Here is a 15,030-nt window from a genome sequence, read left to right as displayed (position 1 = left end):
TATTTTTGTGTCTGTGCAGTAGCTGTCAGTAATGTGCATATGGACACTTAATCCATTTGCTCCGTCACAGCTCTTAATCTCTCACCACAATATGAACATATTGTCTTTCTCAGATTCAAAGAGGATGACCTCATAATTCTCCACATTTTCCCATGCAGTTCATATGCTTTAAATATAGGAGCTCAGGACTTAATAGCAGGTGTCACCGATTCAGCCCTCTATCCTGAAAGCATGTGTCAGGGTCCTCTTGTGGTGCAGTGGTAAAGTTCCCTACCCTGTCTAAGGAAGCCAGGGTTCATGTCCCACCTGCTCCAGAGGTGTGTAATAACATCACTAAAGAGATTGATTTGGAAAGATTAGTTAATAACAAATTGAGAATGTATGCTAATCCCTTCCTCATTTTTGATGGATTGCATTGCCTGTAGTGGGCTTACATCTAAATATCCAATTGTCTGTACAAGTGTTTTATTGGTGGTGGTTGAAAATAAAAGTAGTGCTTTGGTGTAATAACACTTCCAGATATTAAATAAAATGAACATATGTTGGGGTCTCTTGTGGTGCAGTAGTTGTGTTTCTACCTCAAACCAGCAAGCCTATATTCAAGTCCCAGAGGTGTGTAATAATATGACAGGATTGATTCAAACCATCCAAAAGCAGGTAATAATTCGTCATATTCTCAAAAATGTGATTTCAAGTTCTGGTATATTGCTTCAGAGCTCACTCATTACTTCAAACACCCCAAAAATTGAACTTGAGACCATTTTGTTTTTATAATACAAGTTGTATCCCAGCACTTTGGTCTTCCTAATGTGCCTACATCTCTTTGTATGTCATACATCAGTGAGAGATATCATTTCAGTTTAAAAACAGAGTGCGTTTTGAAATGTGATTCGGGAACAATACCTGCCATCATGAAATCTAAAGGAATTGCAGGTATTCCGTCACCTTGGGACGCGACCAGCTGGGTCAACTTTTCAGTTGTACGCTGGTTTTGTAGGTTAACATGTCTGGTGTTGTAACCACTCTGATCTCATGAAAGCGGAACGTCGGAAACTCGATACAACCCAAATGCGCAATGAGCACCGACAATATTTCTATTTACACATCGACCAACTTGGATTTCAGTCGCTCAGCAACCAGACGCCAACGTTCACTGCGCATGCGTATTCTGTGCCAGTGATTTCTCGCTCAGGCATATTCAAGGACATCTCTGTCTTGGAGTGGAGGGGCCTTCCAGCCGCCCTGGTGGGTTACCATGGTGACAGCCGCAGCAAATGAAGGGGCTGGTTGTGAAATGGCGACTGATACAGCTTCTGCTCCTCTGCAGTCAGTGCACAGCAATGATCAGGACTTGGTCCTCTTATTGTCTTATTCGTCCGGAACCAACCGTTTCACTGGGTAAAGGCGGTTCTGATTTGTTATAGTCCGTGGACGGGAGAACTGTTTTTAAACAAAAAATAGAAATTGCTGGGAAGACTCAGCAGGTCTAGCAGCAGCGGTGGAGAAAAAGCAGAGTTGAAGTTTCGGGTGCAGTGACTCTTCAGAGCTGTTTTTAGTTGCATTAACCTCGATCCTCCTCCCCTGAACGCTCACTGTGTGTGTAAGCTGCTGTCAAAATTATGTCCTTTAGCAAAAAAAAAGCTATTGAAGAATTGATATTTGTTCCTTCTGTTCGCATTTCCTTTTGCCACTTGTCAGATTCCCCATCCCCCGTCTAAATTGCTGATTGTCTTCATGCTGTAATGAAATTTAGTGGGCAGTCGCTGGGACGTTACAATTCAACTGTCTTTTGATCATGTATACATCTTGACAGTTCACTGCAGATTGTACATTACAGTGAGCATTACAGAAACAGTACCTGCAAATATGTACCATGTGGTGGGGATTCTCGAAATTGATCAATGAGCTGAATTCTCCCGTTCTAGCCGCTGTCCGGCTGATTTCAGGTCATGACCAAGCGAGACGTTGGGTGCGATTTTCCCGGGGGTCCTCAGTTAAAAGGCTGTCTCTGAAACAGTCCACAGGTTGGGATGCCCCCGGTGAAGTGCGAGTATGACAGCCTGGAAGGACCATTTAGCGCAGTTGAATTGGAAGGTGCCCAGCAGACTAGCTCTGAAGATTGTGTCCTGATCAAATGAATGGAGAAGGAACCACGGTAGCTCAGCAGCAGCTAGTTGACATGCCCAGCACCATCCAATCGCTCCATATGCAGGTGAAAAGCAAACAGTTTGAAGCCTTTGCTCTATGTTTGCCCATGTTGCTCTTTAAAAGTGACCAGGGATGTGAATTCCTTGGTACTCATGATTCAATGACGTGCAGAAAGTTTGGGTTCTACAAGGGCCACTCAACTCCTGACCTCATAACAACCTTAGTTCAAACATGGACAAAGCTGAATTCCGGATGTAAGGGGAGAGTGACTGCTCCTGACTTCAAGTCTTCATTTCACTGAGTGTAGATTCAAGGAGTCGAAGCAAATCTAGAGTCAATGCAAATCAGGAGTAACACTCTCTGCTGATTGGAAACATACCTGGCACAAAGGAAGGTAGTTGTGGTTGTTGGAGATCAGTCATGCCAGCAGTTAGATATTTTCTATTCAGCCTGTTCAGAGATGTTATTACACACACCTAGAGCAAGTGAGACTTCTGGTCAAGAGGTAGGTACACTACAACTGCACCACAAAAGCCCCTAGCAGCTCCTCAACTTACTGTCCTAGACCCAACCATCTCCAGCAGCTTCATCAACGATACTTGCTCTTTCTCGTGGTCAGAAGTCTCTTTGAATACATTCATGCCATAGGGTGTCAGGCAATGATCATCTCCAATAAGATTGAATCTAACTATTGCCCTGTGACATTCAATGGCAGTAGCACCACTGAATCCATCACTATCAACATCTTGAATTGGACCAGTCATATAATGTTTGCAGGTCAGAGCTAGGAATCCTGCAATGAATAACTTATCTCCAGAACCTGTCCATCATCTACAAGGCCAAAATCAGGAGTGTGATGGAATACATATGAAGCTTGACACCATCCAGCTCAAAACAGCCATAATCATCCATTCTCTCCACCACTGACATTCAATAGCAGCAGAGTGTACTACCTAGGAGATGCACTGCTGAAATTCACCAATTTGTTTAATAATTTCTAAAACAATGACCCCTACCATAGAGCAGGACAAGGACTGTAGATACTTAGGAACATCACCTTAAGCAAATTTCCCTCCGTGCCACTCACTACCTAAACTTTGAAATATATTGCCATTCCTTTAACATTACTATTAAAATCCTGGAACATCTTCTCAGACTGTCTTGTGGGTCTGCCTACAAAATATGGACTGCAGTTGTTCAGGAATGTAGTTTACCACCACCTTCTCAATAGTGATTAGGAATGGGCATGAAATGATGACAATAGCCAATGACACCCAAAGTCCAGGAATGAATCAAAAAAAGACAGGATTTCATATACTGCTGATGAAATTTCGCAACCTTTCAAAATGTCTAATGACCTTGATAAAAAACCTTAATTACCTTTTAATCATGCATGTATTGGTTAGTCAGGGTAAGATCTACATTGGAACAATGCAAGGGGATGGAAACACTTCTAGATAGTGGGAAAACATAAGCTTATATCGTAAATTTTCTCTGCTCCCCGCCTAATGCTCTCCACCCAAAAAATGCATCAGAACCCATACTGAGTATTCATTTCACTTATCGTGCAATTAAGACTTTTTATGTTAAATTATTTATCGGAATTAAACCTGCTCAGTATGGATCAAATTTGCTTGGGATTAAACTGAGAAAGTCTTCAGCATCACCTGAAATATGCTTCTCTCTGCACCTAGCATTCTAAATTTTCATTTTCTAACGTACTCCTTCCTTACTCCATTTCCTAACTTCCATCTTCTCTCACATTTGAACAATGTAAGTTCTTTGTGTTTTCTTTTCTTTGAAAGGATTCCATATTCTATTAATTATGTAATGCCTAGAAAACTGCCAGTTTATTTATTTGGTTTAACAGCATTGTCTGTGCTGTGATTGAATGACAATTATTGTAAAGATATTTTAACTACTTCACGTAATATCAAGAAATTAATAAAGCCAACAAATACTGCAAAGATTATAACCCTGGCTTGCCTTAGCAAAGCTGTTCCAGTACAGTGACAACACTAGCATTTAAACGGCAATGAGGAAAATTGCCCAAATATTCCCTGCGCACGAAAAAGCAAGATAAATCCAACTAATACATTATATCCCATTCAGTCTGCTCATGATTATTGGCTAAATAATGGAAAGGGTTATTAAAAGTGCTATCAAGCAGTACTTATTCAGTAATAATATTTTCACCAATGCTCAGTTTTGTTCCATCTGGACCACTCATCACCTGATCACATTGCAGTTTTGGCCAAAAACATGAACAAAAGGGCTGAATTCTAGACATGAATTGAGAGTGACTGACCTTGATATCAAGGCAATAGTTGGCTGAGGATGACATCAAGGAGCCCTAAGAAAACTGGCCTCAGTGGGAATCAGGAGAAGACTCTTCACTGATTGGAGTCATAATTGGCACAACAGAAGATAGTTATGTATGTTAGAGGCTGATTATCTCAGTCCCGAGACGATACTGCAGGAGTTACTTAAAGTGGTATCCTAGTCCCAACTATCTACAGCTGCTTTATCAATGACCTTCCTTCCATCATAATGTCAGAAGTGGGGATATTCACTGATGATTGCACAATGTTCAGCACTATTCACAACTCAGATAAGTAAATAGCCCATGTCTATAAGCAGAAATACTTGCACAGCATCTAGGCTTGCACTGATTATTGCTAAGTACCATTTGTGTCACAAGTAATGTTTGCATCACAAGTGCCAGACAATGATCATCACCTACAAGTGAGAATCCAAATGTATCCCATTGACATTCAACACCCTTTCCATTGTTGAGTCCCTGACTAAAAACATTCTGCTTACCAGACTGGGCCAGCAATATGCAAACTATTGTCTACAAGAACAGGTAAAACATTAGGAATTGTGCTGCAATAACTAACTTCCTGTTCAACATTTAGAAGGCACAAGTCTGGTAAAATATTCCCCACTTGTTCAGATGGGTTCAGTTCTAACAACTCACAAGAAGTTTGACACCATTTAGGTTAAAGCAGCCTGATTGTTTGCCACCCCATCCAACACCTTCAGGGTTAACTCCTATCATTATTAATGCGCAGAGGCAGCAATGTATACCATCAACAAGATGTATTGCATGAATTCGCCAAGCCTCTCTTGAAGCTCCTTCCAAACCCATGACCTGTACCAGCTCAAAGCAGCTACATAGGAACGGCATAACCTCCAGGTTCCTCTCCAAACCACACACCATCTTGATTTCCAATTACATTGCTGCTTCCTCACTGCCTCGGGTTCTACATTCAGTTGCTGCTTTCCTAACAGCTTTGTGGGTGCACCTACACTACAACATTAGGTCTGTAGTGATTCCAGAAAGTAGCTCACCACTGCCATTTCTAGGGCAATTAAGGATGAACAATGAATACTGGTCTAGGCAGTGATCTGTACATCCCATGAATGGATAAGTTGCAATATTTTAGTATTGCTTCTGTTACATGTTTTATCTCTTTCATTCCAGCTCTGGCCCATCAAATCATTTGAAGGTTGGCTTCTTTAAAACAGATCGTGCCACTCAAACCGATGACAGTGACATACTGGAACTAAAGAAAATGAGTAATGATGTTGAGTCACTAGTAAAGGTACTCAATATTGTATTAAGCCTTGTGACTGGAGTGTTTAGTATTTCAATAAAAGAATATAGTGCTATAAGTTGGTAGTAAAAGAACAACAGCATGGGTACAAAATTAGTTAAAGGACAGAAAGCATGGAAGGCGAAGATTTGAACATGAAAAAGTGATTGTAGTTGTGTTTTTTAATGCATGTGCTCAGATAATTCACTTATTTGGTAATAAAGAATTAGGTAGTTGAGAGTGAAAATAATATTATGCCTATGAAAGTTAGCTCGCTGGGCTGGAAGGTTTGTTTTCAGATATTTCGTCACCATGATTAGGTATCATCATCAGTGAGAGTATCTGGTGAAGTGCTGGTGGTATGTCCCATCTCTCCATTTATAGGTCTTGGTTTCTTAAGGTGGGTGATATCATTTCTGGTTCTTTTTTCAAGGGAAGATAGTTTGGACCCAAGTCAAAGTGTTTATTGCTGGAGTTCTGATAAGAATGCTGTGCCTTTAAGAATTCTCATGCATATCTTTGTTTTGCCTGTCCTAGGATGTGTGTATCTTTTGGTGGCTACATCAACAAGCAGGAGACTTTCTCCTAGGATACATGAACACCAACAAATAGCCACCAAAAGCCACAACCCACTATCACTAGTTTCCATACAGACAAAGAAGGACATCAATTTGACTGGGACAATACACACATCCTAGGACAGGTGAAACAAAGAAATGCATGAGAATTCTTAGAAGCATGGCATTCTAACCAGAACTCCATCAATAAGCACATCAACTCAGATCCCATCAACCTTCCCACCTCAAGAAACTAAGACCTATAAATAGAGAGGTGGAACATATCACCAGCGCTTCACCAGAGACTGCCACTGATGATGTTACCTAATCATGGTGACAAAATGTCTGAAAATAAACCTTCCAGGTCAGCAAGCTAACTTACATACTTATCATCAACCTGAGCTACAGATCTTCTCAAAAAACAATAATATTGTGCCTCAAAGTGTATAACTACTCAATTGTTACAATTTAATGATCCATAGTACCAGAAGGTAGCAAATTAAACTTCAGTATGAGTTAGCCAGTCATCCTTTTGAGCTTGCTCTACCACTCAAAGTATTTTCTAACCAACTTGCTTAGATATGTTATTACACACCTCTGGAGAAGGTAAGACTTGAATTTAGGCCTCCTGGCTCAGAAGTAGGACAATACCACTACATTACAAAAGTCCTTGCTCTACCAGTCAATTTTCTAATCAACTTATTCAGTGATACTATTATTCATCTCTGGAGCATGTGGGACTTGAACACACACCTTCTGGCTCAGAGATGGGGATAGTACCACTGCAACACAAGAGACTGCCAGTCTCAGCTGATCCACCTTACCTATGTTTTCTTGTACTATCAACTTTTGTTTGGTCCTGCTTGTGAAATAACTCTTCATAGGGAGGCATTACATCACTAATCACCCTTTATTTACAAATGCATAGCCTTTGACAATAGCACTGCCTCTCAATGAGTAAGGCATTTGGGGAACAATATACCTTCCATTAATTCTTTTACATCAGCCAGATCTCCCTGATTGGACCAGATTAACAGCTCCAATCTCGGATTTCATGTTCTGTGAGGTCCAGTTGGCTGACCTTGTTACAATTACTACAGCTTGTAAAGTGCCAGATGCATTTATTAATGTTCCATATAACTGGAAGTTTCTGTATTTGTACAATCTCCATTCATCTTAATTCTTGATTTCCACCTTGCATAAACTCAATGGCTGAACATCCACAGCTCTCTGGGGTAGAGAATTCCAGAGAGATATCCTTTGAGTGAAGTAATTTCACCTTATGAAAGTCCTTCACGACTGACTGCTTATTCTGAAACCATGGGCTGGATTTGTAGATCTTTAAAGAAGGCCAGAATAGAAACATGGAAAATAAGAACAAAGGTAGGCTACTTGCCCCAACAAACTGACTCTGCCATTCATCATGATTATGGCTGTTCCTCAATCTCAACACTATATTCCTGGTCTAAGAATAAGAGATAGGCCAATCTGGACTGAGAATAGGAAGATTTCTTCTCTCAGAGAGTTCTGAACCTATGGAATTCTCTACCACAGAAAGTTGTTGGGGCCAGTTTGTTATATATATATATTCAAGAGGACCTGGACATGACCGTCACAGCTAAAGGGATCAAGGGGTATGGAGAGAAAGCAGGAGTGGGATTCTGAAATTGCCTCATCAGTCATGATCATGTTGAATGGTGGTATGGACTCAAGAGGCTAAATGGTCTATTCGTGCACCCGTTTTCTATGTTTCCATCTAGTCGTAATAGCTATAAGGTAATACCCATTAACCTGTATTTGTGCCATTAGTTCATTTATTTTGTTCCAAAAAACTGTATGTTTTCAAGTAAAGCGCCATTACTTTTGTCTTTTCACCATTTTCCCCCTTTATTGCCCTGTTTACTGCTGTTTTCAATTTTTGTACACTGTATGCCTTCCAGTCCCACTCTCGGTATTGTTATTCAAATAGCTACCCTGTATACTGCCAAATCCTTTTGTTTGTAAGCCTCTATTTCTTCTCTCCAAAGCCCTCCCCAATTTAACTAATTTAAAGCCCTATCCACAACCTTAATTATTTGATTTACCAGGTCACTGGTCCTAACACAGTTAAACTGAAACTTGAAGAAAGTGAGTACTGCAGATGCTGGAGATCAGAGTCAAAGAGTGTTGTGCTGGAAAAGCACAGCCGGTCAGGCAGCATCCGAGGAGAATTGACATTTTGATCAAAAGCTCTTCATCAGGAATGAGGGGGTGGCCCAAGGGGGCTGAGCGATAAATGGGAGGGTGGTGGGATTTGGTTGAGAATGCTTTAGGTAGATGAAGTTGGGGGTGAAGGTGATAGGTCAGAGAGGAGTGTGGAGCGGATAGGTGGGAAGGAAGATGGACAGGTAGGACAGGTCAAGAGGGCATTGCAAAGTTAGAAGGTTGGATCTGGGATCATGGTGGGGTGAGGGGAAATGAGGAAACCGGTGAAATCCACATCGATCCCATGTAATTGGCAGGCCCAAGGTGGAAGATGAGGCTTTCTTCCTCCAGGTGTCAGGTGGTAAGGATTTTGCGATGCATGTCCTTGTCCAAGTGGGAGGGGGTGTTAAAGCGTCTGACCATAGGGCAGTGGGGTTATTTCTTGCGTAGGTCCTGGAGATGTTCTATGAAGCGTTCAACAAGTAGGTATCCTGTCTCCTCAATGTAGAGGAGACCACATGGGGAGCAATGGATACAGTAGATAACGTGTGGAATTGCAGGAAAATTTCTGATGGATGTGGAAGGCTCCTTTGGCCCTTGGAGGTAAGGGTGGGGGCGGTGGGGGGTGGTTGTGGTATGGACGCAGGTTTGCAATTCCTGCGGTGGCAGGAGAAAGTGCCTGGAGGGGAGGGTGCATTGGTGGAGGTGTGTGGATTTAACGAGGGAGTCTTGGAGGGAATGGTCTGCATGGAATGCAGATAGGGTTAGGGAGGGAAATATATCCCTGGTGGTGGGGTTTGTTTGTAAGTGGTGGAAATGGCAGAGGATAATGCAATGTATCCAGAGATTGGCAAGTCCGAGGCTTCCTCGACCGCCAAACCCTAACCACTCGACGTCTGGAGAATGAATGCCTCATCTTCCATCTTGGGGACTCCAACCACATGGGATCAATGTGGATTTCATCAGTTTCCTCATTTCTCCTCCCTTATCCCAGATCCAACCTTCCAACTGAGCATCAGTCTTTTTACCTGTCCTACCTGTCCATCTTCCTTCCCACATATCCACTCCACACTCCTCTCTGACCTAACAACTTCACCCCCAACTTCTTCTACCTATCACATTCTCAGCTACCTTACCCCCAGGCCCACCACCCTCCCATTTATCTCTCAGCCCCCTTGGGCTACTCCCTAATTCCTGATGGAGAGCTTCTGCTCGAAACATCAATTCCCCTGCTCCTCAGATGCTGCCTGACTGGCTGTGCTTTTCCAGCACAACACAGCAGCTCCTATCTACCCCAATACTGGTACTAGTGCCCCATGAACTAAAACTCATTTTACTCACACCAATCTTTGAGCTGTGCATTTAATTCCTTGACTTGTTTCTTTTCTTGTTTGCCTTTAGCTTAGGCAGTAATCATTCAGTATTACCTTTGAGGTGAGAATCCTGATTGTGACCCCGCTCCCCACTCCCTGGAAGAAGGCCTGGACTGCCCTTGACTTACTGTGCTGGGAACCCTAAGTGAAGATTACTCTCCTTGACTTGATTGAAGCCTGTTGGCAACTATGACAAGTTTCCTGGCTTTGTGTCTGTGCTAAACAGCAAAGCAAAATAACAGTAACATGAGTTATCTCTGGATAAGGGGGTCAAAGTACAAAAAGGCAAGGAATTGAAAATGCTGGAGCATCCAGGTAAGCTATGAAAGCAAGTGAATAACCAGGTAATGCAGTCAGGTCCAGTCAATAAGCTGAGAGTACGTATTTAAGCTTGATGAAGCCTTATAATGATAGTTTCCAGTGCATCCTGCGATAAGTTTATAAAGGCCGTGACATGGCAGATGTCGACATCTGTGGATATGGGTATGTGTGGTCATGCCAGTGAAGCATGCCTGGTGATGTTGGTGCCTATTTCCAACATGGAGGTCATTCAGAGTAAGTCATAAACTTTATCTGCCTGGTGCTCACTCTGGTTTCCTGGTCAAGTTTACTCAATGGCTAGCTTGTTTAGCAAATTTGGTAAGAATCTGAATATTAATGTAATGAGTTGTATCATTAGTAAGGCACTTAACAATCAATACTGCTGAGCAATAATCTTGTCATGCTGCTTATGGAAAGCATTAAAGATAGGTCAAGATAATCTTAGTGCTGACATAGGCCTAACCACACTTATCGCTCAACTCTAACATACAGGTCATCATAATCCATGCTCTCAGGCCCCTAAAAGATTCTGACATGATTCTCCCTAAGTCTCAGCAATGTATAGCAGATATTAAGAAACAGTTGTAATGCCAGCTAACCCTTTACTTCTACAATGACACAAAGTCAAGATCAGGCTAGCTAGGACATAAAATAAGAGCATTAGGACTTGGAGGGAGGCAGTGGCCCAGTGATATTATCACCAGGCTATTAATCCAGGAACTCAGCTAATGTTCTGGGGACCATGGTTCAAATCATGCCATGGTAGATAGTGGAATTTGAATTTAATAAAGAATCTGGAATTAAAGGTCTAATCAGGCCCATTTTTGAGTGTCAGGAAAAAAAACCCATGTGGTTGACTAATGTCTTTTCGGGGTGGAAATTTGTCATCCTTACCTGGTCTGGCTTATATGTGACTCCAGACCACAACAATGTGGTTGACATTTAACTGCGCTTGCAGCAATAATGGATGGGCAATAAATGCTGCCCTAACCAGCACATCTTGTGCATGAATTGAAAAAAAAAACTAGGAGCAGGAGTAAGCAATTCAGCCTCTCAAGCCTGCTCCAACATTCAATTTAATTTCGCCTGATCTCATCTTGATCTCAACTCCATTTTCCTGCCTGATCTCCATAACCCTTCAACCATTAATAATTAAAAATCTGGCAATGTCCTCCTTAAATTTACTCAATATTCCAACAACCACCACAGTCTGCGGTAGTGAAATTCACATATTCACAACCATTTGAGAGAAGTAATTTCTCTTCATCTCTGAATTATACCTTATTTATATTTTGAAAACCCTTTTACACTACTTACTAATTTTTCTTGTACTCGCTCCTTGCCATTCTCATGAATCCCATTTCCAGTTTCCTCCTGAAGCATGGTCATTATGAAATTTGTCATAAACCTTTTTTTATACTAATTAATTTAATGTGATAAAGTATTATGCTAATATGCGTAATACTTTGTGTCTTACTCAGGATGTTACCATTCTTAAAAGAGGTTTACAATCCAAAACATTGCTCCTAAAAGCAGACTACGAAAAGAAAGTGAAGCAGCAATCTTTAGACCTATATAATAGAATTAATGACTACACTTCATATCTTCAAGATATGTATCTACAGGTAACACTTACATTTGAGTTCCTTTGTTCATTTGTTATAAATGTATTGGAATATTTGTATTTATATGGTCAGGGCAAGTAGAACTCGGAGGTTTATTGATTTCACCATAAATCATGCAGAGTCTTTATTTTAGCTGAAAGTGATGCATGGATTAATTATTGCTCTAAAACAGATATGGCTATGGAAGTGATCATTTATTGTGAAAGCCCACCTCATTCTGTGCATAAAGCAATTTTTCTAAATTTATTCAAGAGACGTCTGGCCACCAATGCCTGACCCAAGAGCAGGCAGTGGAGAGCTGCCTTCTTGATGCACTGTAGTCAGTTTTGTTTAGGTGAACCCACAAAGCCATTAGGAATGGAATTTCAGGATTTTAACTCAGTGACACTGAAATAGAGGCGATATACTCAAGTCTGGACAGTGAGTCCTTGAAATGGGACTTGCAGGTGGTGCTGGGTTGGAAAGATGATGTCTGAAGAGGCTTGGTCAATTTCTGCAGACCATCAACAAGTTTGATGTGGATCAATTTATTGATTAATTTATGGTTTATTTGAATCTGGAGTTTCAAAGCTTTTTTTTTGACACATCATAATTATAAAAGGAAATATTAAAAGAAAATTGAGCCTTCTAGTTTCTGAGGAAACTTAGGCTGAAATTGAGATTGCTACTGGTTGAAACCATATAAAAGAGCACAGTGCCTTAAGAGCTCAATCTTGATGATTCCAGTCATATCGGTTAGGTAAGTTGAAGCAAACATATGCTCAACCCAAAAGCTATGAATAGACAAGCATACAGTTGCTATAGCTGCTTCTGTCACTTGGAGATAATGTTGGTAGATCTATAGGTTCTGCAGGCCTGTGGAGTTTTGGTGAAGACTGTGCTTATGGCATTCAGGTTGATTGTGCACTGATGTTGGTTGGGCACCAGGCTAAATCCTAGAAGAAGAACTAAAATTCTTTGTGAAGGACACAATATTGAACAATATTGAACACTGTGACGAGGTTGATGTTGCATTTGCTTAGTGGCACTGTTGGCACTGTTTCTTAGGCTAAAAGGATGAGGATGAAATGGAAAACAGGACAGAGAGCTCTTTATTCCATTTGCTTAACTGTTGCAAATTAAGTTGTGGTTCTAATATGCACTACAAAAAGTGATATTGTTAACCTGCACCTCTGAGAGTATTGCTACCTCAAACTACAGGAACACTTGGCAATAGAGATGATCATGTCCTGGCAATGGTTGACTGAAGTCTTTGCTTCCACTGGGGTGATTAGTTTTCATCTGTCATAGGTCTATGGCTATATGTTGAGCCAATGTACATTGATTTTTTTTTGTTACAAAACTTGAATAGAAGAAAAAATGCAAGACACTATCATATACTTGATGTAGCATTCAGTACCATAGAATCCCTACAATGTAGAAGCAGGCCATTCAGCCTATCAAGTCTACACTGGCCCTCTGAGGAGCATCCCACCCAGACCAACCTCCCCTACCCGATCCATGTAACACTGCATTTCCTATGCCAAATCCATGTGGCATGCACATCCCTCAACACTCTGAACAATTTAGCATGGCCAGTCCACCTAACCTGCATATCTAAGGACTGCATACAGACAGTCGCCCGAGGCTGGAATCGAACCCAGGTCCCTGGTGCTGTGAGGCAGCAGTGCTAACCACTGAGCCACCATGCTACTGACTTTTTAAAATTTCCCTTCCCTGCACTGCCCCTAAGTTCCCTGGCTCACTAGTGGAACTGACCCAAACACTCAACGATGGCCACTGCTACTGGAATCCATAGGCTGCTGGACCTCCTCAACATTGCCTACACTCTCTTGCATGATGCAGATCTACTAACATTATCTCCAAGTAACAGAAGCAGCTGTGGCAACTGTATGCTTGTCTATTCACAGCTTCTAAGTCTAGCCATGTTTGCTTCAACTTAATTGGCCTACATGACTGGAATTGTCAAGATTGAGCTCTATTGGCACTGTTTTCTTTTATATAGTTTCAACCAGTTGCAATCTCAATTCCAGCCACACCACAGGACCCAGCCCAATCCTGCATTTATTTGCTGCCTAGTCTTATAATTTTACCCTACCCACTACAAAAGCTGCCTCACTCTCTTCCTACAGCTGCACCAGATTACCCCCACACTCCCCATCACTGCCCCACTGCCAGAGGTCCCAACCTGAGCCCCAACCTGAGCTCAATAGGAAGGAAAGTACTGTTGCACAATTGCTCATTGAATTAACTAGTTTGTTTTAATTTTTGCAGAGAATTGAAGTCCTTCGTAATAGTTTTAAACAGCAACTTGCGAATGAAGTAGCAAAGATAAATGCTGGATTTGAGGTTTGTATTACTAAATCGTTAACTTGCACAAGTTTTTAAAAATAATTTATTTTGTTAATGCACAATCTGATTTTTCCATTTCTTACAGTATAAGACCCCAAAGTTTAGCATTGCGGCACCATAGTTTGCCAGTTTTCCTTTGTGCCTTTATCAGATCCAGTGCTCCAAAGCTACTTCAATTACTGCAACGGCACTGGTCGAAGGCTGCTGATTTTCAATGGAAGAGACTGCAGGTTACCTTGCAGGAAACCCTCATGCAATCTGGACCTTGGGGGTATGCCTTCAGATTTCAGCATGTGTGGCAGTTGCGTGGGTGACTGGAAACAAACAGGCAACTGCAAAGTCACTAATGCTGTAAGTCCGAGAAAAATCAATGAAATCACAATCACTCCTCCAGAGTAGTTTTCCAGCAATCCTCTTCATCTGCTGTTGCACTGTATTATCCCCTACCAGCATTGGTATCCACAGTCAAGATGGCTGCAATTTGAGCTTTCATGGCACTAATTGTATCATAAAGAGAAGAAACGTCATAATCTCAGTCTGCAGGACTTAGTTATTGGGTGATCTCTGCCTGCACTGAAATACAAACATTGGACATGAGATGTTGAATTACATCTGGGTCCTCACATTGTTATATGGAAGTGGCCATGAATTCTAACCTGGAAAGGACAGACTTTGAACTCTGTGCATATCCCTGTGCCAAGTTGCAGCTGGTCTCCTCCATGATGCTTCATGGTGATAACAGGCTCTGTGCCAGGACTGCAGTGCACTGAGCATTTTGGTTTACCTATCTATCAGCATTATCTTGTCAAACATGGCATTACAGTTCTCAGCTGAGTCCTCTGCAATAGAACGAACTGGGGGGAACACTACC

General features: G+C 41.5%; 1 protein-coding gene across 1 annotated transcript in view; it reads left to right on the top strand.

Moving 5' to 3' along the window:
* Positions 1-1,251: 1,251 nt before the first annotated feature.
* c8h10orf67 (chromosome 8 C10orf67 homolog) overlaps positions 1,252-15,030 on the top strand; it is a 257,483-nt gene continuing 243,704 nt past the window's right edge. Inside the window, exons 1-4 of the mRNA XM_072575973.1 lie at positions 1,252-1,398; positions 5,636-5,756; positions 11,664-11,807; positions 14,082-14,156. Coding sequence (XP_072432074.1) covers positions 1,256-1,398; positions 5,636-5,756; positions 11,664-11,807; positions 14,082-14,156 — 483 coding nt within the window. The 5' untranslated portion in view covers positions 1,252-1,255. The remainder of the gene's footprint in view (positions 1,399-5,635; positions 5,757-11,663; positions 11,808-14,081; positions 14,157-15,030) is intronic.

Source organism: Chiloscyllium punctatum, chromosome 8, assembly GCF_047496795.1.
Source record: "Chiloscyllium punctatum isolate Juve2018m chromosome 8, sChiPun1.3, whole genome shotgun sequence".
Classification (NCBI taxonomy): domain Eukaryota; kingdom Metazoa; phylum Chordata; class Chondrichthyes; order Orectolobiformes; family Hemiscylliidae; genus Chiloscyllium; species Chiloscyllium punctatum.
Note: the sequence above shows the minus strand (reverse complement) of the source record. Positions and strands in the feature narration are given on the sequence as shown.